Source organism: Dermacentor albipictus, chromosome 5 (assembly GCF_038994185.2).
Source record: "Dermacentor albipictus isolate Rhodes 1998 colony chromosome 5, USDA_Dalb.pri_finalv2, whole genome shotgun sequence".
NCBI lineage: Eukaryota > Metazoa > Arthropoda > Arachnida > Ixodida > Ixodidae > Dermacentor > Dermacentor albipictus.
Genome location: NC_091825.1, coordinates 113,412,943 through 113,440,828, shown reverse-complemented (window position 1 = coordinate 113,440,828; position 27,886 = coordinate 113,412,943). Strand labels below are relative to the sequence as shown.

The following is a 27,886-nucleotide window of genomic DNA, read 5'->3' as shown; positions in this document are numbered from 1 at the left end:
GGGGGGGGGGGGTTGCTGTCAGCTGCCCCTAGAAGGGGCACAACACCAGTCTTGCATAACTATGGCACAGGAAATGACCGACAGAAGAATTTAAAAGAATATGATGCAAAGGAAAGCGCTGCACAAACATTATGCAGGAACGGGCATAATGATGAGTTGCAATACTCTCTAGCGCTACTGCCGAATACAGAGGCATGTGCGGAGAGGCATCCTAGAAGGGGGAGGGGCAAGTAGAATTCGTTGGGCACGGGCCACTTCAACATTACTTGCGCATTACAAATTAAGGTTCCAAAATTAAACTGAGCACACACGGCATTCTGGCAACAGAAATCTCCGTTCGAGCCCGAGTGGGCGGGGCCGACGGGCTTCGCAAAGCTCGCGTTCGCAGACGAACAAACTACAGAAACGCAAACAGGCATCTCGAAAATTTGCGCGTTTATCGCACGCGCTCTCGACATCCGTCTCCTCGCGGAGCCATCAACGGGACACGCGCTCCAGACGTCGCGCCGGATGGCGTGATAACGCGCGCGCTCAAGCCGCAATCACACGAGTGAAATTAACGAGGAAGCTGGCATTCGACCTTCTTTACAGTATCTAACTCTACAGCCCCGTGCTTCGGCATAACTTGCTCCCACGAAAGAGCGCCACAGAACTGCTAGTATATTCACGAGCCGCTCGCTTTGAAACAGAAAATCACGCAGTGAAGAGCGGGCGCTCCTGAGCGACACGCCGTCGGGAAAACAAACAAGACGGAAGCTTTACAAACCCGCTGTTCGAAGCATTGGTGGCCTGAATGCACAGGATGCGGAGCTTGTGGGCGATGTCCCGCAGCTCCTGGTAAGTGCTCGCGTCCATGTTTTTCCCCCTTGATGGTTTACGGGCTTGCCGAAAGCGCAAAGACACCTGTGAATCGCTCCGGTGGCCGGCTCAAGGGCACAATGTCGAAGGCGTGCGCGGCGGCCTGTGGGCAAGCTGCTGCGACCGGGAAAAACCGTCTGGACGGGCGCGCGTACACTGAAGGTGATCACACTAGGCGGACCGGCAACGGGGAAAACGGGCTTTTCGCCGGGAGCGCCGCTTTATCGGAGACGGTGTGCCGGCGTCACGTGGTGCTCGCTTCGTGCGACGGCTAGCCGGTGGCCCAATGGCGGCTGGCTACGGCTACGGCGGCGCGCCTAGCCGGAACCGGCCGGCATCCGCTGACAATGACGGCGCGGGAAAAAAAAAAAAGTTTCACGCAATCGCAAAGAAGGAAATGGCACGGCAGGTGTAGCGCCGGCACGCCGGGAAAAGAAAAGAAAAAAAGGTCATGCAGAAGGCGGGTTTATTGTGTTCGCCAGCGCACTTGGCCGGGAACGGGGAAGGTGAGGGGGGATGACGGGGGTCTAGACAGGCCCCATACTAAAACAACAATTTGGAAGGGGGTAGGGGGAGTGCACGTAGCTATATACGGGTCTCACGTTATTTATAACAAAAGACGACCACATAACTGGAGAGACAAGTATTAAAAGTTTACATTATCAATCGGGCGCAGAGGACGTGTGTAAGAGCAGCTTCCGTAGCGCTTCAGGATAGAGAGATTATTAAATTTATGCGAGGTAATGCTTAGTGGGGATACAACCGACGTGTGAAGTCGCGTACCACACTGTGTGTTCTTGTTTTCTTTCTTCTTTCCTTTGTCTGTGTTTGTTCTTTGTCTTCCCGATCGACGTCGTTCACACGCAAACCGCTTCTCAGGAAGCACCAACTGGTCCAAATCAACACTCTACTATACTATACTATACTATACTACTATACTATACTATACTATACTATACTACTATACTACTATACTACTATACTGGTCCAAATCAACACTCTACTATCTACTATAACGCAACGGGGCCGTCTACACGACCTCTTTATTTAAGGATTAACGTAATCGTCAGCTGAGCAACTGGGAGTCAGTGAAATTTTAATCACAGGCACGTTTACTCACGACCGCTCACAGCTAAAACGTTTCGCGCAATAGACGTGAAGATGCCACGCAAATTCTTAGCTAATTGTCACTCCACAAATAATAGTCACTTGCATACTAATTAGCTTCGTGCAAGTGGGTCCTGGATGAACTTGTACATAAGTGTACAGCTTTCGGACAAAGCTTCGAAATCTGTCGTCAAACGCTTGTCGCCCCAAAACTCTAAATGATTCTTTGTTTTGTTTTTTTCTGCGGCACGAAATTTGGGCTTGCAGCCGCTTCACAAAACTCGGCCACATTCTTGTTACGACCAACATCCATGCACGAAAGACCTGGGATTTACACGTATCTATACGCATTTTGCGCGACAGAATTTACGTTCGAGAATTCTAATCTTGAGAATCGCGTCATTAATCGCATTACACAGACAAGCACACCTACAGGAAAGTGGCGATCGAGAACGCAATGTCCATCCGTGACCATGACGTTAAAGGCTCCTTGCTTAGGCTCAACCTTGCATACTCAAAGGGCGCAATGACAGCCAAGGGGGTCAACCTATGATTTCACCACGTCAGTTCGTCCATACCATTGCGTCACAGCTCGTGCGCTGACCCAAGGTCAGCGCGTGCACATATGACACTGCATGTCCACGCGGTCCGACGGTCATTCGGGTTGACAACGCGCAAGCGACTTGGGCCGGTGACTGTGCCAACAGCACAAGTGGTGCGGAAACCGCTAACGACGCGAAATAAGTGGGACCGCCTCCAAGTGTGTTGCCCGAGTCGAGCGCTGTCGTTTGTTGACCTTTCTTTTTTATGATTCCTTTTTTTTTTTTGTTCCCCGGAGCCTGTCCTTCACGCAGTGCTACGTGAGCGGGGGAAACGTTCAAAGTAAGAGCACGTATACGGTAAGTACTACGCTGTCAGTAAAATAAAAAAAGAAGGGGGGGGGGGAGAAAACTGCGCAACAGGAAAAAAAGAAAGAAAATCCCGGGTTTGCTATACATACGAAATCAATCTAGCGTTGTTCTGCGAACGGGCCAGACTTCGAGGAAAACTTGGTGGCAAAACAGAGCAACGAAGGAAAGAAAAGGTGATAAAACAAGAACAAAGATGCGTTCATAAAAAGCGATAAAATCCATTGGAACGTTCTGTGACGTCGTGTTAAAGGAATTCGACACCATCGAGTTCCCCGAACAGCGTCTTTCTTTCTACTGCCAATGCAGAAAATGGCCCAGAGTAAAAGCTCGTCTTTTGCGGGAAATCCAACGCGATTAAAGCAACACCGGCACCTAAATGTTGTGCCCCCGCACTTCACAGTTTAGAAGGGGCGCACAATTACAAAAAGGACTTGTCGTTGCGTCAGGGGCGTATAAGGCAAACGTATATAACAGCGCGAATAGTCTATTCGCATGGCCTAACACACACAACATGTTTACTCATTCGCGCAGAATGGCGGCGAACTCTGACCTTGTGCGCGGGTGAGCAAGTTTCCCCGACTACGAATAACCCGACTCAGTAATAATAATATTTGGGGTTTTACGTGCCAAAACCACTTTCTGATTATGAGGCACGCCGTAGTGGAGGACTCCGGAAATTTTGACCACCTGGGGTTCTTTAACGTGCACCTAAATCTAAGCACACGGGTGTTTTCGCATTTCGCCCCCATCGAAATGCGGCCGCCGTAGCCGGGATTCGATCCCGCGACCTCGTGCTCAGCAGCCCAACACCATAGCCACTGAGCAACCACGGCGGGTCCCGACTCAGTGACTGGTGTGAATACTTCTTCTTTGCTATATCTGAACTATAATAGGTCAGCAGAAAGCGAAGTTGCAACCGACGAAGCGGCGATTTCCGATTTCTCGCACATTTCTGAAGGTTTCTTGGCGTTCTGCGCATGCATGAACTACGTGGGAGGGAGTTCATGGGGTGAAAGCAGCGAGCTATGTATGCCCTGCACGCGCGCCCCTGAAGACCGCGCTAGCAAGACAGAGCAGACGACCTCCTTGACGATCTCCTGAGTGTTGCACCCGCGTGATCAGTGCTTGTGATTCGCCGACTCCAGCTCTATCTGAACAGCTCGCACTCTAGTGCACCCGCATCTCGATTCCCTGTGCACACTGTCACAGCCATGCTCACATCGCGCTTTCCTTCCTCAAAGACGCAGGCTTTTATACCGGTCGCACAGTCGTGTTTATCCAGAAACGTCAGAGCTCCTTCGCGTAAACAACATTTGAAGCTCGAATTTCGGCTACAACATAGCGAGAGAGAAAGGGTTTGCCGTCGCGCTGGATGAACGAGTATAGAGAGCACAAATGAATAAAAGAGGACACGGCTATCGCTAGCGCCTGTTTCAACGTATCTCTTCCCTGTCTCACGAACCGGACGGAGTTTCAGGAGCGAGCGATAGCGCGAAACACGAAGCCTGCGCACGCAGCGTCAGACACTTGGGAGAAAGAGTTGCGCGTATATATATATATCCAAGTCGAACACCCACCAACGTGGGGGCTACACGCACTTGAACGAGGCACGGCGCCGAGATAAGCGGGCGACCACAATATTTGCTCGGTGGGCGATAAGCGCGCAGCGAAACTTTCGAGGCTGGAGGGCACGCGAGACGCCGAAAGATACAAGACGCCATTTCTCGATATCAACGCGCGCGATAACCGCCTCGAAGTGGCTATAGGGTTTAGTTGCTAAGCCTAAATAAAGATGTCTAGGAGAGAGAGAAAGGGCAGGGACGGTGGGAGGAGGGTGAGGGGTGAGAGAGTCTTCTTGTAGATATATACGCACGTGCCAGAAAATCTTGCACCGAGCACAGCTATAGATGTTCCGGGAAGCCAGTCCAAGAGCAAAATTTGCGAAAGCAACGAGATCCCCGCGCACACGACTACTAATAACACAAACGGATTTTGCTTGCTCGAAATCCTTCATCATCATCATCATCATCATCATCATCATCAGCCTGGTTACGCCCACTGCAGGGCGAAGGCCTCTCCCATATTTCTCCCAATTACCCCGGTCATGTACTAATTGTGGCCATGTCGTCCCTGCAAACTTCTTAATCTCATCCGCCCACTTAACTTTCTGCCGCCCCCTGCTACGCTTCCCTTCCCTTGGAATCCAGTCCGTAACCCTTAATGACCATCGGTTATCTTCCCTCCTCATTACATGTCCTGCCCGTGCCCCCATTTCTTTTTCTTGATTTCAACTAAGATGTCATTCACTCGCGTTTGTTCCCTCACCCAATCTGCTCTTTTCTTATCCCTTAACGTTACACCCATCATTCTTCTTTCCACAGCTCATTGCGTCGTCCTCAATTTCAGTAAAACCCTTTTTGTAAGCCTCCAGGTTTCTGTCCCGTACGTGAGTACTGGTAAGACATAGCTGCTATTCACTTTTCTCTTGAGGGATAATGGCAACCTGCTGTTCATGATCTGAGAATGTCTGCCAAACGCACCCCAGCCCATTCTTATTCTTCTGATTATTTCAGTCTCCTGATCCGGATCCCCGGTCACTACCTGCCTTACCACTTCCAGTGCTTCCGTAGCTAAATCCTTAGCTCCGCTTAATTAATTGGGTTTTGCAGGAACCAAGCGGCTTGCAAACGCCATCAAAACGCTCGTTACTATCGAATTCGTGACTGTAAGATGAATAGAATAATAGAGCTTGTTGCACGCGGGCATGCAGGCCCACTGTGTCTCAATATAGACGCTTATGTAATTTGCACGCGCGTAGTACGTAGCACGGTATAAATGAACAGTGCACAGCATACAGCCTTAAGCGCACTTTATTGATTGATCAACGGTCACGGACGCGCAAAAGTCACATCCGATGCGAAGGTGTACGCATATCATTCATTGACGCCCCTGCACTTATGTATACCATACAGGCAGTGCAATGTATACAGTCCCGAAGCCAGTGAAAAATGGTCTCACCGTATTCGAAGATAAGTGATGCGTACGAGCCATACACAGTTGTTGGGTGCAAAAATTCGAAAGACGCGCGCCCAACTTGTGTTAAATGCGTGTGCAGCATTTGCATGCATGCAGGGGATTCTGTAAGAGTGCGCTTCGACTGTCGAGTGCCGTGCTGCCAACGCGTGTCGAAGTACAGGACGCGGCGGAGAGTTAGTCGTTCTAGAACATAAATTTCATTGTAGTATATTAGAGGGACATTACAAAGAAATAAATTAGCTGAGTTTGTAAGTTACACGAAGTATCAGTCCTGCCGTGAACGTGTATATTGCTAATCCGAAAAGGACTTTAAAAAAAACAAGAAAAGAGAGAGAGAGAGAGAGACTTGTGGAAACGTGCACGTAAATGTGACGTGAAGCAGTTCCACAGCATCCGCTCCAAACTAGCAAATACAAGTTAACGATAAGCAAGCCTCATGCACATTGCATTATAAAGGAACTAAAAGTGGAACATGTTTCGAACGCCTTTTACGCATGGAAACGGCCCAAATATGCAAAAATATCTTGAAATCCGTAACGTCACAATGACACACCGGTGCTAAGCTTTGAACGAGAAACTCGAGAGATCTTAAACTTCTTATCTCAGCAGGCTCATCGCAATTTCGTGAAACTGAAGCGAGTTCTCCGTGCAATCCGTGTCAACTTCTGGGTCTGGGAAAACGCGGAACTGTGTGGCACGACGACATTCGGCTCTCAGGGCGCGCGAAACCGAAACTAGCAAGCTGAAACGCGCGCGTGGCCGCGCCACAGAACACCTGCATATTATGGCCGCGCCTCGAGAGGATCGGTGGATGGATGGATAAAAAGTGAACCTTTTGAATTCGGGCGTTGGCTCACGCCACCTAGCCATGACCAGAAGCGACGCTCATGGTGACGTCATACCCTTATATATATATATATATATATATATATATATATATATATATATATATATATATATATATATATATATATATAATTCTTCAAAGAGGGGGTGGGGGAGACTGGGAGGGGGGCAGCGAGCTGGCGGCTCACCGAGCCCGTGGTCGGGTGACGTAAGCAGAACGTCGCTTCGAGGGCCACGGCTACGCTCACGCTGGAGCCTCCCAGTTCCGGTTTCGCGCGCTCCGAGAGCCACAGTTTCGTGCCACAGTTCCGCGAGTAGATTGCGTTCTTCAAGATCAGCAAGGTTATACGGTGTCTAGGGTGACGGGGCTTCAACCTGCGGATTACGATGAACCCTCAGACATTTAGAGCCTGAAAGTAAATTATTGGATTTTTTTATTGTCGATTGATTTCCTAAGATCACACGTCACCCCTTTGTCGCCAGCGCTCCGGGGACGTCTTCGAAGTAACGTCCCCTTAATTTCGAAAGGGCTATATCTCAAATATTTCTAAAAGTGCTTGCAGGAACAGCCGGTATACATATAGTGTGTGATTTAAGGTGCGCGCGCGCGTGTGTGTGTGTGTGTGTGTGTGTGTGTGTGTGTGTGTGTGTGTGTGTGTGTGTGTGTGTGTGTGTGCGTGCGTGTTCGTGTGTGTGTGTGTTTGTGTGCGTGCGTGCGCGTGTGTGTGTGTGTGTGTGTGTGTGTGTGCGTGTGTGCGTGTGCGTGTGTGTGTGTGTGTGTGTGTGTGTGTGTGTGTGTGTGTGTGTGTGTGTGTGTGTTGGTGTCATCATAAAGCTCTAGACGTTCCATCCGCCGAGCAAACTTTTGTCTACAGAATGAGGACCAACCGCGTACGCACAAGTCGGCCGCTTCCGCATGCGTGTTTGCAATGACCTTGGGAAGTTGCTTGCCGCCCACGTCCGCGGCGACCAGCGTTTAGGACAGGACCCTCGAGCAGCTTAAATGATGGGTGGGCTCTGGCACGGCAGCGATGATCACAATAATATTTCGACAACGAGGAAACGCGTGGTCGCCCAGGCGTACCCCTACTTTTGCCACTGCCAAGTGACCCACGGATTGAATCATTCAAGAGAACCAGAAGACTGCAGTCTGTCTGTACATGTCCACCAGCGCCCCAGTGTGCATTGCAGCTTCCTTGCGTATAGCTTCCATATAAATGGAATTATGACCTGATGACTTGCGAGCTGCTCCCGACCAAAGATGTGTAAAGCACAGAAGCGGAAGATGGAGACCAACGCAACGTCTAGAGATCAACAAGGTTCGTTACCAAGGAGGATGAGGAGGAGGAGGACGAAGCACGAATAGACGGGAAAAGAGAGAGGTTAGCCAGTTCTCAGAACGGCTGGCTGCCCTGTGCTGGGGAAAGGGTGTAAGAACAGTAAAATATAATAGAAAAGACACGTTACGAAAGAAAGAAGAGAAGAAGAACAAGAGGGAGAATACGGTGCTGCTTAAAGTTCCGCAAGGAGCCAATGTGCGCACCAAACAATGCGTCGAAAAACGTTGAACGACGGACACAAGCGGCGTTCGTATACGAGTGCGACAAGTGGCACGTCGCATCGCATTTCCAAAGCTTCGAATCGCACGTAAACGGCAGTAATGCGCTAGAAAGGCGAATCGTATCAATGCGACAGGGGAACGTATAGTTCGAGCCGGGGAAGGACGATCGTGTCATGCGGTGCATGTAACAGAGCTGGCGTATCGTATCGACGGAGAGCGGAAAAGGTGAGACGGCTGAAGCCGGGCGCACTCCTCCACAAACATGGCGAATCGCCGGAAGCAGTTCCCGGCTGTGGAGAGAGAGAAAATTATAAGTGAAAGGCAGGGACGTTAACCAGGACTGAGCCCGGTCGGCTACGTTACACGGGGGGAAGGGAAAAGGGGAGGGAAGGATTAAGAAGAGAAAGTTCACTGTGGATATCGCTGAGATGGTAACATATTTCTGCTCTAGTTTCGAAAGAAAGGGATCCTACGCATAGTGTGAATACCATGATGATGCACTAAGAAAGGCAGTACGTTACTGTCGCATTCGTGCATACACGCGCGGCAGGAAATGTATACAGCCTTTTTTTTTACTTTTTTTCCTTAGATCTGGCATTCCGTAGGACTTTTGACTCTACCTGCATGTTACAGCGCTGGCGTGTACTGAACTTGCGGACAACTTTCTGCGGCAATGAAGGGAAAACTGCGCGGAGGCAAAACGCGAAGCGAGAGCGCTCCCGCAAAGAGTTCCACATCTTCATTAGCGTGAGTTTGAGCTGGGGAAAAGGAAACGATAACACCTTGTTTACAACGGTTAAAGAGAAAACGCACCACTGAGTGTGTTTAAGTTTGCTTATTTGGAGGCTTTCATCCCCGTCGTCTTGGCAAACGCGAAGCTGTCGCACGTGGAAGCTTGAGTCGATTCGGCGCCTGTTCCGAGAAGCCAAAAGCACTGTCACAGCGCTGCCGGACTACTTGGCGCAGTAACACGCGTGCAGTAGCTCCGCCCCCGTAGCTTGTCTTTGCACTTCAGTTGCTTCAGTTTTATGTCCTCGATCGTCCGAAGTCGCGATGTTGGGTTTTGGGTCATGCAGAGCTAACCAATCCAATCTTTGACGTCGTTAGGTACGCATATGCATACATTTCAGGAAACACACCGAGCAAGCAACCGGTTATGGAAGTGGCGGAATCGCGTGCTATACAGCGTCGCTGAGTGATCGGCTTGTTACGGTCTTCCTGGTAGATGACGAACGCTTTGATCGCGATGAACTATTTTTAACCGGTCACTCGGTGGCAAGTCGGGCAAGGCAAGCCGAATGAACCAACCGCGAGTGCTCTCTTGCGCATGCAGCTTGTCTGGGGTTGGCTTCCGCATTCGAGGAACGCTCTTTCAACCGCACCAGCGCGTGCGATTATTATCTTCGCCGGCGGCATGGTCCGTGAATGTAATTATAGAAACCACAAGTGCGTCTGTGGGGGGGGGGGGGGGGGGGATGACGCGCTACAGCAACGAAATACAAAAATGGACCTTTTGTAAACGTCACCTTGTACACAGTGTCGGTTTCAGTACCACAAAGAAAAACAAATTTATGCAATGCAAATGCGTAGTTTTGCTCTCCCTCCCGCTTTCTCTGATGATTGCATGCACGTATTACACAACAGCATAGCGAATTAGTCGATTAGAAGGTGGCGAACAAATGTACCGAGAAAGCGTGCGAAGGTTTTGCCTCAAAATGTATGTACGTATGTATGTATGTATGTATGTATGTATGTATGTATGTATGTATGTATGTATGTATGTATGTATGTATGAGTGTATGTATGTATGTATGTATGTATGTATGTATGTATGTATGTATGTATGTATGTATGTATGTATGTATGAGTGTATGTATGTATGTATGTATGTATGTATGTATGTATGTATGTACGTACGTACGTATGTATGTATGTATGTATGTATGTATGTATGTATGTACGTATGTGTGTGTGTATGTATGTATGTATGTTCCGTTGCACAGACGAGCTCTCTAACTACCTATATGCAATCTGCTATGTAGTACAACGAAGAAAGTTCCCAACGTTCTTGTCATTTAGCTCCACCGACCTCTCCTCTCCAGTAACATGCTCGTGAAGGACCGCCGCATCCACTGGAAGGATGTATAACACTGTGCAACCCGCCTAACTAAAACTGAATTTGCGCGTTTCCCGCGCACGAAATACGGCGACCGCTTCGGCGCTGCATTCTGGCAAGGCGCCATCAACGTTTCTTCCGGAACATGCGACCGTCAGCGCGCGCAACAACTGCAGCACCGCAGCTACACGCACGGCCACGGCCCAGACACCGCCCACAAATCACTCATCTCTGGCCAAGCGTATCCCTGGACTGGCTGCGTCCCCGAACAGCGCAAGCTTGCAAGACGTATACGCAAGAGCAATTTTTTTTTTTTTAATTCGAAAGCATGCCCTTAGGCATAATACGCAAGAGCAATTCGTGCTTCGAAACACGGCCCTGACAAAGAAAGAAAAGAAAAGAAGAAAGAAAGAAAGAACGAGGGGTGTAAGGTTGAGCAAGCGTCCTTGTAATAAAGCGGTGCGAAAAGCAAGAAGGCTGCTGAAAAGCGAATAAAACAAAAAGAAATATAAATAAATATACATTTCCTTCGCGCCGTAGCCAGCGCTAGGAGCCGAGCAAAACAAACACAAGTTAACACTGCAGCCAGTGGCCTCGCTTCCGGCTTCCCGATACTGGCAGGCTATAACTGCACGATAAAGACCGGTTTCACGCTAAACGAAATGACGGCGCCTGCACAGGTTCCGCGTTTCGGTAAAACTGTGCAGCGTTGCGGAAGCTGCGACGGGCGTCGGCCAATCGGAGCATCGGGTTCACAGAGCTGTTCGACGCTCCAGCCACTTGCATGTTAGTAAACAGATCGTGGTCACTGGGTCGCATAGAGCAAGTGTATTACGTGTTCGGCGAGTACAGACAATGTGTGTTTACCCGCCGTGGTTGCTCAGTGGCTATGGTGTTGGGCTGCTGAGCACGAGGTCGCGGGATCGAATCCCGGCCACGGCGGCCGCATTTCGATGGGGGCGAAATGCGAAAACACCCGTGTGCTTAGATTTAGGTGCACGTTAAAGAACCCCAGGTGGTCAAAATTTCCGGAGTCCTCCACTACGGCGTGCCTCATAATCAGAAAGTGGTTTTGGCACGTAAAACCCCAAATATTATTATTACAGACAATGTGAGATGCAGGCGAATATGTACACTAGCTCTTTGCTTTCTTTATTTTCTTGACATCCACCTTGAACTATACTGTTCAGAAGGAAAAAAACCTTTCCTTAAGTTCGCAGAGCCCTTAAAGTAATCACAACGCTAAAAGACTTGGTAGTTATTTGCACTAATTATACATGCGCAAGCCCATTTGCATGTATCGCTGACATGGGACCAACCATCTTTTTTGCCGACACCTAAACAGACGGTAGCACCACCGCACCTCGGCGACCTCAATAAGTGGGCCGCATTAAAGCTTTGGACTTGTCAACGAACGAGCGGCTATTATGATAGAACCAGGGCACACATAGAACAGGCCACAAACGCTGGTCAGTCAGTGACGGCTGTTGCGCGCTATTTAGCCTTACGAATCCGCCTTCTGAATGGGTTCACGTAGCTCTGTCACTTCCGTAGCGGTGCACGGTATTACTGGAGCACAAGTATACGGTTTGGTTGCGCCGTTGAGATCGTGAACGCGAACGAGACATGTAGACTGCAGGGAAACTTATACATGGACTACGCAATTACGAATATATAATATAGGCGTGCTTTTAAATGAGAACACTACAGAAAATTGATATTTGTTTGTTTTTTATGCACACCACCACCACCACGCTTACCAACTTAACTATGTGTCGCACAGACGATTGTCGAGTGGTGTGGCTGACAGGAGAAAATTCGGCACCAGATTTGATTCCGTTCTAATCCGCGGCTGATGTTTCTCACGAGAAAGCAGTAATTAACTGAAGCCGGCTTAACGACACAAGACGTCTTTCCTATGTGTCGGCAGGCAACCGGCAATTTTAAACCTTAATAAATTAGAAATAGAAGAAAGAAACGGGAGACCGACGCATCGCCAATGAGCTAACACCGTCAATGTAGCAGAATCTTTCATCAGTCCCCATTGAGCATAAGATTGTAATTGTTCGGCCTTGAAAACTCGAAAAACCCGCGTCATTCTCTGGTAACTCAATTGTACCCGCAAGCGTTCCCAGATGGCGACACCAGTCCATAACGTCGCGGCACTGCGAAAGCGGTTTGAGGAAAACAAGCAAGCGAAACCTCCGCGCGGGAGTTGACTGGCAAGCCTGGCTCAGCCCATCGTCATTCTATAAATAGGCCACTATTAGCGGTGACTCTTGGAAACGATTGGGAAATGTAAAACGGAGCACGTGGGCCCATGGAGACCGGAAGCCGTCTATCGATCTTTTGCAGACAGACGCAACATGGGCACGTGCGGCGAGTAATCGACTCCGGAAACCTCGCGATATCAGTTTTCTAACCACTCTACTAGCCAGAACTCAAAGTAAAGAAGAGAATAGGACACGTGGCTACAGTATTCACCTTCGCCAAACACTTGTCACATCGTTCATCGCGGCGTATCACCATAGAAACGCCGGCCGACCGGCGGGTTTGCAGCGACCGACTCACCCCGAATTGCTGGCGTTCGTCGCCTTGATGCTGAGAATTCTAAGCTTGTTGGCTATGTCCTTGAGCTCCTGCGATGTTTTAACATCCGGTCGATGATAATTGGCCATGATGTCCAAACTTCAGGGACTTCTCGGACACACTCCAATTGCTCCAGCCGGCGCCTTCCGCGTTTTTTACGTTAGTTTCTTCATTTGCCATAATTACTAGACGAATACATGCAGTTCCCCTCTCAGTTAGATATGGCATACAGCGACACGTGACGGTTCTAACTTTAAATTTAGTTACTACTGTTGTAAATGTAATAAAACAAGTTATATTTGTTAAACTAGCAGTTTTTAAATTATGAATTCAGTGTTTTAACATGTTTTGCTTTCCCCATTAGAACTTCGTTTAAAAATTGTTCGACAGATGGCGGCAGCAGGCTTGCAAACGTAAGTGACTTCTTGCAAAAAAAAGTAGTTTTGCATTTTTTGTTGCTCCGCCGCTTCAGCAGAATGCACTTCAAAATCAAGCAATCTCTTGCAAAATGACCACTGGAGTTATTATTGAACGCATTCTTGCAGGCAACAAATTTTCAGGAGCTAGCTAGCATTCGGGGGCCTCAAATTTGCACCATTTTCAAAAAATAAGCTAACGTACAGATCTTAACACGAATTTGCGCCTAATTATATCATTCGCAATGTAGAACGTAGTGCTTTACTGATGTAAATCCGGTAAGTTATCTGCTAGCGTGAAGAAAATGCGTATAAATGGACTTTCTGATATCGTAAAGGATGGTGTGCTGCGCTATAGTTGTTAGAGTTATCGTATGGGTACCTCTACAAAAACAAATAAATAAAATGAAATAAGACGTAGGCAAATTCACCTTCTGCTCTAGTCGGTCTTTTTGGTACATAACATCGCGGTTCACAGATGTACGTTATCATCTCCCAGGCAACACGCTGACGTCCTTTGGATGTCTCTGGGATGTCCTGCTCAGGAGGCGTGGGACGTCCCTGGGATGACCCATACCAGTCCCCAAATCCTCCCAAATGACAGATATACGTTCCGGACATGTCCCTGGTGTAGCAACCACACAGCGACACTCGCGGACATAACACACGAATGCACCGACCGTCCGGGCGACGCAATTTCGCCACGAGTCACGCTTACCCACACACACACACACACACTCACTACGTGGTCTTGGGAGGCGAGACTCCCCGAACTGGACCTGGGAAGCCAACTGGCGACCCTCGACCAGGCCCGGCGAGCCGCGATCGCCAGTGGAGCCCTGTCAGAGAGAACCACCCAGGAATAAACCGCGCAACGGTATCTGCAATAATTAAGTTCCATCCTCCTCCTCCTCCTCCTCTCTATTTGTATGTTTACCAAATTTTGAAAACCATGGAACCAATGCTGCGAGCACAGAAGCACATACATCCAGCTACACAACACTGACTGTGTGGAAGTTCCCATTGTATAATGGGACAACAATGGATCTTATTGCCCTCCATGTTTCAATTCCAAGCCTGAAACAAGAGCTTGGAGATGCTTTTAGGTCGAGGAACAGGTAAAGGAGCAAATGACAAAAGCACTGAAGGCCATCACCCTGTAACAGTTCTAGAACAGAATTGAATAATAAAAAAGAAGAATGGAACAAGTGCAGCGCATCTCGAAATTATCTGAACACGGCTAATATTTAGAAATGTTTGGACATAAAAATGTATTTCTAAACCATTCTTAGTAATTTTGGATTTTTTTATTAAGTGTATGACACTAATCTTGTGTTGAACAATCCAATATAAATCATTGAATAGTTAACGACAGTTAAACTTTGGAAGGAAATGTAATGTTTATTGCCCACTTCCCATATATAAGATGAACACATATATATAGTTAAGACACATTCTCCTCACAGGAACCCATAATATAAAGTTTACATTTTTTTCTGTGTTGTTTCCTGTGCATAACAGAAATTTTAATTTCCTGGAACATAATTTCCTTACTAGTGCGCCCAGCCTGCTTAATTCATTTAGTAGTGCACAATTCAAAGTTGTATTTACTTGCTAAGGTGTTCTTGTGTGTATTTCTGTGCACCTTTTAAACACTGTACAATAGTGTTCGCAAATGCACCAATGGTGCATTTAATACTCTGAATTCTGCTCTCTTAACTCTTAATTGCCCACTGGTAGAAGAGAGTTAAGCAGGCAGTGCAGGCTGTGTGCATTAGTAAAGAAATTAAATTTCAGGAAATAAAACATTCAATTAGGCGCAGGAAACAATACATCAAAAAATGACGGTGCTGAATGTGGCAAACGGTAAAATTAAAACAAAAAAGAAAACGAAATACTGGTGAAAAAAAGAATGTTCATACAGACAACGCAGAAAATATGCAACGAGAAAACTGACTTTCAGCATGATCATAGTTGACACTGAAAATAAACAAAATTATGTTTGTTGCGCAGCAAGCCGCTCGGCAGCATGGCGGAACCACGTCACGGCGGCCCTCTGGATATCCTATAGTGGCATTTGGGTGTCTGACCGCATTAGTACATGTCCCTGCATGCATAAGCAAAATTATCCTTCTTATAAGTTTTACACACCACACAAAACTTGGACCAGTTTCATGTTACGCTAAAAAGACAAAACTAAATACCAGCACTAGACTCGGCAAAGTGAATAATAGGTGTATAAGCCATAACCTGTTACAATGTCCTGCATTATATATATTTTGCCACGGAAAATCCATCTAGCTAGGCAATAAGGGGTCCATTCTGTGAAAGCAGCCGAGGTACAGTAAGTATGCTGCTTGACACTACATTTAAAAAGAAGAAAGTGATATCGAGCTTGCTACACCTAACTCACCACACATTAGCTAGCACAGATGCAACTCACATAATTTATTTTTCCCTTCATACCAAACCAGCTGAAGCTGACTGCCACATTCGAGCTCAGGAGGGACTGTATATAGTACGCGTGTCGTTTTTTGTTTGGATGAGTCCCCTCTTTGAACAGCCACGTGCTTCTTCGGTTGAAGAGAAACAAGAAAAAAATACAGCTATAAAGATGAATTGGGATCCAGTTAGCATTGAAAAGTTGTGCAACCTAAATGATGTCTTGGTAATAAAAAAGTGCTAACTGGCTTCTAGTTTCACTCATATTAAAGATTGCCCTAAACAGTTCACGTAAAATGCTACAGCATGTCATGAATCAGACTTACAGTCGTAAGTAGCATCAGTATAAATTGCTGTCTTGCAACTACAGCAAACTGTTAGGTAGCTCGCGCAAGGAAGAATGCGAGCGACGAACCCTTAAAAGATTTGTTACGACATCGTGGGGTACATTCGATTCAAAGCTCCATTGTCGCAGGTCTTCTTTCAATGATGCAATGTCCAGTTCTTTCAACAATGAGCTTGTGTTAGAATCCGTTACGGTGTCCTACTGTGTAGGGCTTCTGTGGCGCCTGTCGAGCACGTTGTCGGGTTCCACGGGAAAGCTGTGACCGCTATGAAGGCTGTCAGTAGTCTGGTCCACATCGCAAAATTCCTCCGCACCGCCACATACGCCGCCACTCGCAATGTGGCTGAGCGAAAGGTTCGGAGGTGGTGCGGAAACTTCCACTGGCCGAAAGGAGCTGGAAGCGACACCAGCAAGATTCCCTGCTTCAATGTGTTCGCCAGCAGTTTCCAATATTGCGCGCACATCGGCCTGCACGGCGTAGCTGATGAGACGATAGGCAGTCACTCTCGACATGGAAGCCATGTTGGCGCGACTATAGCGTAGTGCTCGCTTGTTTTCCTCGTTGTTCAGATTCTCGATAGCCAGTAAACTGACGCGTGCGTGTTGTTTACGCGAGTGACATCGATAGTACAGCACCGGACCGCACTTTAAAAGCGGCAGACTGACGCTATACGAACGTGGAGGAATGAAAAATACAACGATGACATACTTTCGTATTCGTTTTCCATGGCGCGCTTACCGCTAAGCGCAAGGTCTAACGAAGGTGAAAAACAAGGCCATCACACGTATGTACGCAGGCCAGACTGATCAAAAACAGTTAGAAAACGACAACACTTACCTCCGATTGAACGCGGACCGGCTCCACGAGCCCCAACTTTGAAAACACTATTTGAGAGAGCGCGCGTAACCGCGAAATCACGGAGCCATAGCACAGAACACCTATACAAACAAGCACGGAGCTAACGCAGGAGTCATAGCCGCTTTGCCGCACATGATGATTATATAATAAAATGAAAAGTAAAAAGATGCTAATAGGTATTTTAAATGCCAATAATAAAGCTTTTTTTATTGTTTTCCAGCCTGTTCACAACTGGTTATGCAATAAAAGATACGTTCAAAGAACTGAAACCGAAACCGCTCGCCGCTTCTCTGAGAACTTGGCAAGCTAAAAGAGTATATGCGGGTCTTGTCACACGGACGGTTTCGATACCCAATAAGGGTTCCCTACGCTGAACTTTTTCACGCAGTTCAGCGTGCAAGATTCAGGTATAAATAAATGTGGGAATAAACGACCAACGTAGCCTATCGCGCGATATTGTTGAACGTATTGCGCTTGCTAATTAATTAACGCCGAAACGGCAGAAAAATTCATATGCATAATTACAGCGAATCAGTGACATTTTGTGCTCTCGCCTCGGTAATGCATGCGATTTGTGCAGGGTTGCGCAAGTTTAATGTGAGCGTGAATGAAGACACGTACGTGTACTGGGATGGCACATAATAAAATGTTCGTTTTAAACAATGATCGCTTGAAATGTGCTTCATTTCACAAATACAACCTAAATAAGCATATTGATGTTGCTATATATATATTGCATGCAGGTGCCCATTCATGTACTATTCTGGGACGTTCACTGGACATCCGTTCACTAAATCCATGGGAGATCCATATGAATTCCTTTCTTGGACTTGGGACTTTAATACTTGCTTGGGATGTCCTTAGGACATTTGGTGCTGTCTGGGCTTGATGCGAAACAGACTCATATAAGTTCCGGATCTTTTGAAACACGCCCGGTGAGACCCACAGTCCATTTGATAAGTCTTTCACGTCCTACTCGTAGAATAACTGCAGCGTGGGCGTCTGACACAACTTGTACCAAAATGTAAAAGTATGCAAGTGCCGCATAACAATACAGAAGCAAGGTAATGTTGTTTGCCGTCGCTTCGTATTTCGCCTAGATACATAAGTTAATATTAATTAATCAACTTCTTAAATACGATATTCAGAGCAATAGTGTCGTTGTGAAAGTTGCAGTCCATCCTGCAAAGCACCCTATCCAGCTTTCTGTTGCTCAGTATGTGCTACATAAAAGTAATTTCCAAGCCTGAAAGAAAGCGCGGCTACGCTCTACAACTTTCTCATTGGCGTTTCTGTTCTTAATATATTAAAATTCCATTATTTATTAATAACTAACTAACTATGTAATTAGGCGAAATACAAAAAGGAAAGCCTGACTTGCTCCAAGCTTGACTTGCTACACAAGTCAGTCCAAGCCTGACTTGTGTGCGATGGCAAGATGGCAACGGTTTTACGTGGGAACACACACACACACACACACAAACACACAAACACACAAACACACAAACACACAAACACACACACACACACACACACACACACACACACACACACACACACACACACACACACACACACACACACACACACACACACACGGTTACGTAAGTGGGTCTCACAGTAGATATATACGTGAAGCAGGATGCAGACGCAGGCAAAACCACATATACACTTGTGCGAGTGTGATGATGATGACAATTTTTGTAGAAGGAAGGTAACCAAGGCCCATCCAAGGCCCATCCTCGTGAGCCAATCACTGCTGACAAAATGGCTAATTCGACAACATGGCAGAAGTTGACAATATCTAGATTAGCACTCGACGTGGTTTCACTTACCTTGAACCAATTTGGGGTCGCATGCTTTCGCCGAGTAGGGTTCCTAAGATTTTGAGTCACTCGTCGCGTTTAGGTTTATAAAGCCTCGTTGGCGTTCGAGATTTTACTTTTACACTAAAAGAATATTCTGTTCAGAACTGCACTCAGTCCAGTTTGGCGCTGCCAAGATCTCATGTGGACCGGAGCGAAGTACTTCTTTGGATTGGCGGAAAATCTTTAATATTGAAGTTAGTGGCACGCCGGCTTGCGTTATGGGAAAATGTGAATAGTTAAGACCTGTCACGCTCGCCGGATGCGAGAAAAGCAGGACAAAAGCAGCCAGCCTCAAATACTTAGCGCAAGGTGGCGTTGCAATCAATAGTATCTCTAACATTTTTTTTTTAATTTCTTTTTCATTGCTTTTGTTGCCCTGTCGTCATAGTATAACAGCCGCCCATTCTAAAGGAAAGGCGCCACTTTATTATCATCGATCATGTATATGTACGCATGTAACTTATTTATTTAGTTTTAGTGGATTGTGATTCGTATTTTCAGCTTCTGGCAAATAATTGCAGGAAGGGGAGAGGAGCTCTGGTTCTAACTTTCACAGTAAAGAAATTAAACTTCAAGGTTTTGTCGCAGAGCGAAGGAGGCGAGGCAGTGGACATTTTATTTATTTATTTATTTCATAATACCCCTAAAGGCCCCCGAAGGGGTATTACATAGGGGGTACAGATACATGAAAAAGATGTGAGCTTTGCGCGTTACGGAAAAAAAAAAACAACAACTGAAGTACACAAAAGTTATACAAAATTTTTACAAAAGAAAACAAAAGTTATACAAAAGTACGATATTTAGCAAAATACACAAGTAAAACAATATACGAAATACATTAGGCAAGTGAAACTCAGAAAGTACAAAACTGTCTGAGAAAATAAATTAAGGGAATAAAATAGGTACAATGTAAAAGAAGTAAAACGGGGTGTTGCTCGAAAATGCGTCAGTTGTCACGTTAACAAATTAATAAGACATGAATCGACTTGTACAATGTGCACGCAGAATGGTAAGACAAATGATCAAAACAATATATACACTGAACAACGTATGAAGAAACGGTACATGATGGATATTTACACGTAACTATTGCGTAATAGTTCCTGAAAGGATGCGAAATCGGTTTGAGTGGCAATGTGTGATGGTAGGTTATTCCATGCAACAATTGTTCGGGGAACAAAGGAGTTAGCATAGTTAGCTGAGCGACAACTGATGCGTTTTATCTTGAAGATATGGTCTATGCGTGGAAAGAAGGCTGTCGCTGGTTCGAAGATACGGTGAAGGTGCGGATGATGATAAAGTTTGTGCAGCAGTGAGAGGCGGGCAATTCTGCGGCGATGAGATAAGTCGTCAAGCTGAGCGCGAGCTTTTAGTGCTGAAATGCTAGTATAGGGTGAATAATCAGAAAAAATGAAACGGACCGCGCGGTTTTGCAGTGATTCGATTTCTTGAGCGATATATGTTTGAAAAGGATCCCAGATGGCTGATACATACTCGATTTTGGGGCGTATTAATGTGATGTATGCTAGTCTGCGTAGTTTAGCTGGAGCATGCTTAAGGTTGCGTTTGAGGAGGCCTAAAGAGCGGTTAGCTGATGCCAACGTCAGGCGGATGTGATGATGCCACGTTAGATCAGACTGTAAGTGAACACCAAGGTACTTATATGAAGTTGTAAGTTCAATTATGTTGTTAGATATTACATACGATGTTGGAATACGGTGGTTGCGCCTAGTAAATGATAATAACTTCGTTTTAGCTGTATTAAGAGTCATCAACCATGTTGAACACCATGTGTTAATAGCGTTAAGATCGGTTTGAAGAATATCTGTGTCATTGTCGCATGAAATTAATCGATATATTACGCAGTCATCGGCAAAAAGTCTGATGTGGGAAGACACACAGTTAGGCAGGTCATTAATATAGATTAAGAAAAGTAAAGGGCCAAGAACGCTGCCCTGCGGAACACCGGAGGTTACTTTGGTATAAGAGGAATTACTGTTGTTAACAGACGTATATTGTACTCTGGATGAGAGGAAATCCTTAATCCATCCAATAACGGTTGGGTGTATGTTAAGGTTCATTAGCTTCAGTATTAGTCTATGGTGAGCAACGCGATCGAAAGCTTTCGAGAAATCCAGGAAGATAGCATCAACTTGAAACCCTAGGTCTAGGTATGAATGTATATCATGTAAAAAGCCGGCTAACTGTGTTTCGCATGAATAACCACGACGAAAGCCATGTTGGTAATCAACAATAATCTTGTGCTCTTCTAAGTAGTTAATGATTTCAGTATACAAGATGTGTTCAAGTAATTTACAAATAGTACTAGTTAAGGAGATGGGGCGGTAATTTAATGGGTGAGTTCGGTCTCCGGACTTAAAAATGGGTATGACTTTTGCCACCTTCCAATCGTGCGGAATAGTGTTAGTTGATAAAGACTGCGAGAAGAGTGCACATAATATAGGTGATAAACTAGGTGACAAGTGCTTTAGTACCTTATTATTAATGCCAGTGTGATCAGAGGCGGAAGAAACTTTAAGTTTATTTAGTAAAGAAGAAATACCTGCTTCGCTAATAATTATTTCTGGCATTGATATGTTAATGAGATTGTCAAGGGTTGGTGAAGATATGGTGTCTTCCTGTGTGAATACAGATGAAAATGCACTATTCAATAAATCAGCACATTCCGAGTGGTGGACCATATCACCGTGCTCATCGAGTAGTGTTAAATCGGGATAGCTCTTCGGGTTTATTACGCGCCAAAAACGTTGAGGATTGTTAGTGAGCATAGAATATAGGTCATGGGCAAAGAAATGTCGTTTAGATGATTTTAGCAGTGACTGATATTGCTTATCGCAGGTCTTATAACGGTGCCAGGAATCTGAGTCGCGGGCTTTATCGGCTTTACGATATAAACGCTTTTTCTTATTATTGAGGCGCCGAAGCTTTACGGTAAACCACGGGGCTGTCGGGGTGCAGGCTATTTTTGTTAGAGGGACGAATCGATTAATTAGTTCAGTAAGAGTGGTTTTAAGTTCAGCCCAGTTATGTTCGATGGTTTGAAATTGGCATCTATTGAGGAAATGTAAAGAGAAGTCAGATAGCGCGGAGTTAATGCTGTCAAAATCCGCTCGATTGTAACATCGGATGTACTTATCAGAGCACGGACGTCTTGGAAGGGAAACTGCAAGACTGCCTGTTATGATATCATGGTCAGATAGCCCATCTTGATGAGTTAAGTCGAAGCACACGTCAGGATCAGTGGTTAATACTAGATCTAAAATATTAGCGGATGTAGCCGAAGATCGCGTAGGACGGGTGATAAGCTGTGTTAAAGAAAAGTCGAGACATGACTGCAGGAAAGCGTGGGCCTCAGATAGGTAGGTTGCTGTTGAAAGGTTAGCCCAATCAACTTCGGGGAAATTAAAATCACCGAAAATTAGTACTAGAGATTTAGAAAAACGAACAGCAATGATTTCAAGGAGCCGTTGGAATTCACGAGAAAACGTATTGCCCATGTCAGGAGGTCGATAAAAAGCACCAATGATTATTAGGCCTGCTTTATGTTTTATGGAAACCCACACACACTCTAAAAAAGTGTCAAGGTGAATACGTGTGGCGAAAAGATTTTTTTGCACTGCCACCAAAACGCCACCACCTATTCGATTTGTCCTGTCACATCGAAAGTAGTTAAATGAAGTCCAGCTTTCCAGAATGCAGGTATCGGGGACAGTATCGGTAAGCCATGTTTCAGTTAGTATCACTATCGATGCTGAACATGAGTCAATGATGGATGATAGCTGTACTGTTTTAGAAATGACACTTCTTATGTTTGTGTAAAGAAATGGAATGCGGTCTTGGGCGTCATTCTTCCTCAATATCGGTCCAGTGGATTGATGGTTAGTGTGATCACATGACACTCGTCATTCTGTAGCTCTTTCAGACACTCCCTTTGCGCGTTTCTGATCGCTATCCCAGATATAAACGTCATTATTAATAAACAACTTGTTGAACACGAGTCGCACACGATCGCCTTCCTTTCGTATTGTTTTGGAAAATAGCAGAAGGTTGCGGCGTTTATTTCGCACTGTTTCAGAGTAGTCACGGGAAATGCTAAAAGGTTTATCTTTTAGTTTGTAACCATAGCCAAGTAGTGTATCAATTTCTTTGTCATTGGAAAATTTTGCAATAATCGGTCGCTTTTTATCGTTGGAGAAACGACCTAATCTGTGCGCTCTTGCTATTGAGGACACTTTCATACCAAGATGATTGTCGCAAAATTCTTGAACCAGGCGCTCAGAAGTTTCCCATCGTTCGTTCTGTTCAGAGTCAGAAAGCCCGTAAAATAGTAAATTGCACCTGCGGGAGCGGTTTTCTAAATCGTCGACCTTATCTTCTATTTTGGAGATGCTCAATTCGTGAGTTGGAAGGGAGTGCGCATTAGCCTCCCCTGATAAAAGCCCTGAAGTTATCTTTCGCTCGAAATCATCGAGTTGATTCTGCATTTTAGAAAAGCGTTCTTCGCAGTTAAGTGCTACTTCCTCAGAAACATTGGACAGAATTTTACTTTCAAGTTCAGAAACACGTCGACTTAGTTGGTCTAGGTCACTTTTTATGCCAATAAGGATTTGTAGTACCTTATTAACAGATTCTAAAATACCTATACTATTAGAATCTAGTCTCTGAACAGTGTTGAATACAAAATCAAGTTTTTCTTCTTGTGGTTTAGTCATGGGACCCGGGTTTGCCTCTACGTCGCCCCCAAGCAGCAAAAGGCGCCATAGATGCAAGACACAATCACAAAAACACTTCATTGAATCGGGTGGCCACGACACCGCTAATAACAACACATCGTTGTTACGAAAAGAAAAAGCACCATTTAGGCTCACCTGCACAAGCATGAAAAGTGAGCGTGGCATCACAGCTGCGGTGTCGTGGCCCGAAGTGCTGTCGAAATGGGTGTGCTTTAGTACTGTGCATGCCGTAGATAAGGTGCCATGTTGCCAACCGAGCAATGCAGTCGTATCCAGAACTGGTGGTTGATCCGGTGACGGACTTGACGATTGACTGCGCATCCAACGGAAACCTTTCAGCTCGGTGTCTTCATTAGGTCCGGTATTTTCCAATGGATAACCCAGGCGCTGCAGTGCGACGGCCGACGGTGAACCTAGCATCGCCATCAACACCTGCACAAGCATGAAAAGTGAGCGTGGCATCACAGCTGCGGTGTCGTGGCCCGCATTGAAAAGGGAAGCCCGCATTGAAAAGGGAAGAGGGACAGATGCTGCTGACGGTGTGCCGGACTCCCTGCTTTCGTTCGGGCTGCAGCGAGGACGAACACGCGCATGCGCACTTATGTGCACCGCGACAGAAGAGGCTGTAAACATGGAAGACGGCGCTAGTGATTAGAATAAGCCAGCGCGCTTCGCTGAGGCGCCCAGCTAGCGTCACTGTGTGTGCGCGTGCCGCAATGGCTCCGAGTTGCGCCACCATTCTCCGATCGCAGTACCGTGGATCTGCGTGCGAGTCTCACCACGATGCAAAAAAAAAAAAAGAAAAAAGAGGCGAGTTAAGCTGATCTAATAATGGGCAAGTTACGTAAATCGGACAAACTGGGCTGCGGAGATGTCAACGCTACAGAATGCGATGCCAGCGCACCGCTGCATTCCATCGAATTGTATAGATAGATAGATAGATAGATAGATAGATAGATAGATAGATAGATAGATAGATAGATAGATAGATAGATAGATAGATAGATAGATAGATAGATAGATAGATAGATAGATAGATAGATAGATAGATAGATAGATAGATAGATAGATAGATAGATAGATAGATAGATAGATAGATAGATAGATAGATAGATAGATAGATAGATAGATAGATAGATAGATAGATAGATAGATAGATAGATAGATAGATAGATAGATAGATAGATAGATGTTTGATCACACGCGGAGGATTCTGCCGGCGCATAAGCGGGTTACATGCTCTGCATGGGCAAGAGAGAGAGAGAGATGCAAATGAGAGAAAGGCAGGGAGGTTAACCAGACACAAAACCTCCGGTTTGCTACCCTGCACTAGGGGAAGGGAAAGGGGAAGTAAAGACGGAAAGAAGAGCGTGACAAAAATAAAAGCGTGAGAAAAAAAATGAATTTTTTTTTGCATGGGCAAGGGAATGGAAGACAGGCAGGCCCTCGTAGGAGGAGACATACTTCCTTATAACAAAATCGCTTTATTCGACATATTGTTTTATTCGAACTGTTTAGGAGGCCCGATCAGAGTGCGTTCATTTTAGACCGAATTATTCGAAATACCGTAGCACAAGACTCCGGTTAGTGCGAAGTGCGAAATCCGTACGGGACTTCTCGGCGAGCATACACGATGATCCTTTGCGTCTTCTGGAAAGGTCATTTTGATCACGTTGCGGCAGTTTATTGGGGCTAACTGCATCACGTAATGATAACTGAAAGACGAGGCAGCTGTTCACAAGCGTCATCAGAATTTCGCTATTGCTATGCCGCCACTATCCAGTGCTGCTTTGCTTCAATCTCTGTTTTACGAGCTATAGCCGGCTACCTTATGGAGCGTAAACATCCCGCGTTAACGCAACTCCTTTATAGCTGCTCAGCTTTTACCAAAATGCCGCTCATAACAAATTCAATTGTATGATCCGGAGTATTTGTTATAACGAGGATTCTGTAACGACTGTATATGATCATGGTTTATATAGCCGAGACAAACGTGATGGTGTTGATGTGAACAGGCTATAACGTAGAGCTTGTAAATAAAGCGAATGACTCCAAGGAACGAGAACTAAAGAAATACATATTAAATCTTGAAATCACTTCTGCTTACTTGAACCTTGTCACATCGATAACGGTATAGTTGTCGCCTCTTGTCTCGTCTGCCGAGGTCATGCAAAATATGTCCGCCCAATTTGACAGAGTTTAACGACCGAAAACGACGCAGAACAGACACTGCTCAATCGCGTCAGCGACCACGCACGGAACCTGCTGAGATTTATATCGACGAAAAGTACATAGAACCTTCGAAGCTCTCGTTCGAGTCTACAGGACGTCCAAAGTACGACGCACTGCTCAGCGAAGCCATCAGTCACAAACTTGCAAATCAATAGCGCGGAGCCATGTATGTAAGGATCTCTCTCTCTCCCGCGCAGACCCTTTGCACACACGACAAACCAGCGGGAACCTCACGAACAACAAAGGTTCCGAAACAAGCACAGCGTTCTTTCGAGCGTCTCTCTCGTTACAGCGTATACCCTCATTACAGCGTACACACTAGACGGGTTCGTTTGCATTTCAAGATCGTTGGGTATACGCGCGAGCGCCACCGTGAAGCGAGGCCGGCGGAGCGCGCGATATACACACGCATAGAGAGCGGCGCATCGGCGCGACTGATCGATCAATACGGGCCCGTGCGCGTCGTTCGATGAGTGAAGAACGACCGGGAGCGAACAGCGCAAGCAGCTGCCGGCCTCATCGGATGGAAACGCCTCATCGATGGCTCTCCGTGTACTAAACGCACACACGCGCGCTTGCGCATATCATGTGGACAGCCACGTATACAGGGTTTTGCAGGAACCACGCGAGTCTCCCGAAATTCGCTCGACGCGGAGTCGAGCTCTCGGTTTGCCGCTCGAGCGAGTATACATATACATATATATATTGCAGCGCTCCGTGGTCGACGCAGCACCACGTTCGTGTGTGTACGCATGCCTGCCTGACCGGCGACGCTAACACCACCACCCTTGCCAAGCCCCTCCCCTCCCTCACCCCCTCCAAGAAGCAAGTACTCGGAGCACGTAATGGCAAATCGATGGCCTCTCTATAAATACGCGCGCGCTCGAGCTCCGAGATTCGAACAGTATAGCAGTGCGTAAAAAAGAAAGAAAGAAAGAAAGTGAAGGGAGAGAACGAAAGAAGCAGTGCTCGGCTTGTACGATGCGCCGCGCTCCATTGGGCGAGCTGTCGCGCGGCAGCAGCGGCTTCGAGCGACGTACGCCCTTGGAACTTCGCCCGAGCGGACTCGAAATAAAAAAAAAAAACTAGAACGCAGAAGGGAAGGTAATCCCTTATTGGTCGATCCAAGTTGTTCGAGCTGCTCATTATGTATATATATACACGCCGCAGCAAGAGAGAGCTCTCGGGACAGAACTACGTATGCGCGAGCGCGCCGCCGTTCCAGACGACAACACGAACGCTTCGACGAGAGAGGGTGAGGGTAAAGTCGAAGTGTCGCGCACCGATCGAACGCGGTTGCCAAGCGATTGGTGTTTTGTACCCCCACGGGCTCGGGCTCTGGCCTATAGCCTACATCCACGCGCACTCTGTGCGCGGCAGCTGCTTCGGCGTCTGGGCCACGCCGTTATTGGCAAGGAGAAGCAGCCATCGATTCGGTCCCCCCCCCCCCCCCGGTTGGGGAAGAAGGGAGGGCGATGCTGCTGGTTTAGCCGACACACACAGCGCCTCGCATTTCCCTTATCGTGTAATTATGAAGGCAGCATTTTTAAGGGCGCGTAGTAGCATCCTTACATTGGCGCGTTGACCGCAGTGCGGCGAGCTCTGGCCTATAGCGTTCTACTTAAAAAAATAACAACATAAAGGGAGAGAGAGAGAGAAAGAGTGATTATCCGATAAGGAAGTTCAATAAAAGCCATCGTCCCTTACGTTAGAGAGCGTCGTTCTTCCGTTGGGTGCCTTGTATCGAACTGGGCCTCGATGAAAAACCCCGCACTTTCTTGTAAATATATATAGTATCAGTTATCGCGCGCCATGTTGTAAAGCGCAAGCGCAGGAACGGTAGATTGGAAGCCACCTTTAAAGCGCACTTTGTGCGATTTTGCGGTGAATAACACACGCAGGGGAAATTCTGCCTGTTGCAACTGCGTCATCTTTAGGGAAATCC

General features: G+C 46.5%; 1 protein-coding gene across 2 annotated transcripts in view; it reads right to left on the bottom strand.

Annotated features, from left to right (window-relative positions):
• LOC135897034 (transketolase) overlaps nt 1–13,192 on the bottom strand; it is a 42,870-nt gene extending 29,678 nt beyond the window's left edge. Inside the window, exon 1 of one of the 2 annotated variants that reach the window (XM_065425599.1) lies at nt 13,007–13,192. In XM_065425599.1, coding sequence (XP_065281671.1) covers nt 13,007–13,113 — 107 coding nt within the window. In that variant the 5' untranslated portion in view covers nt 13,114–13,192. Of the gene's footprint in view, nt 1–766; nt 1,117–13,006 lie in introns of those variants that run through there. The other variant, XM_065425600.1, reaches the window with a different exon arrangement.
• Between the last annotated feature and the right edge of the window lie 14,694 nt (nt 13,193–27,886).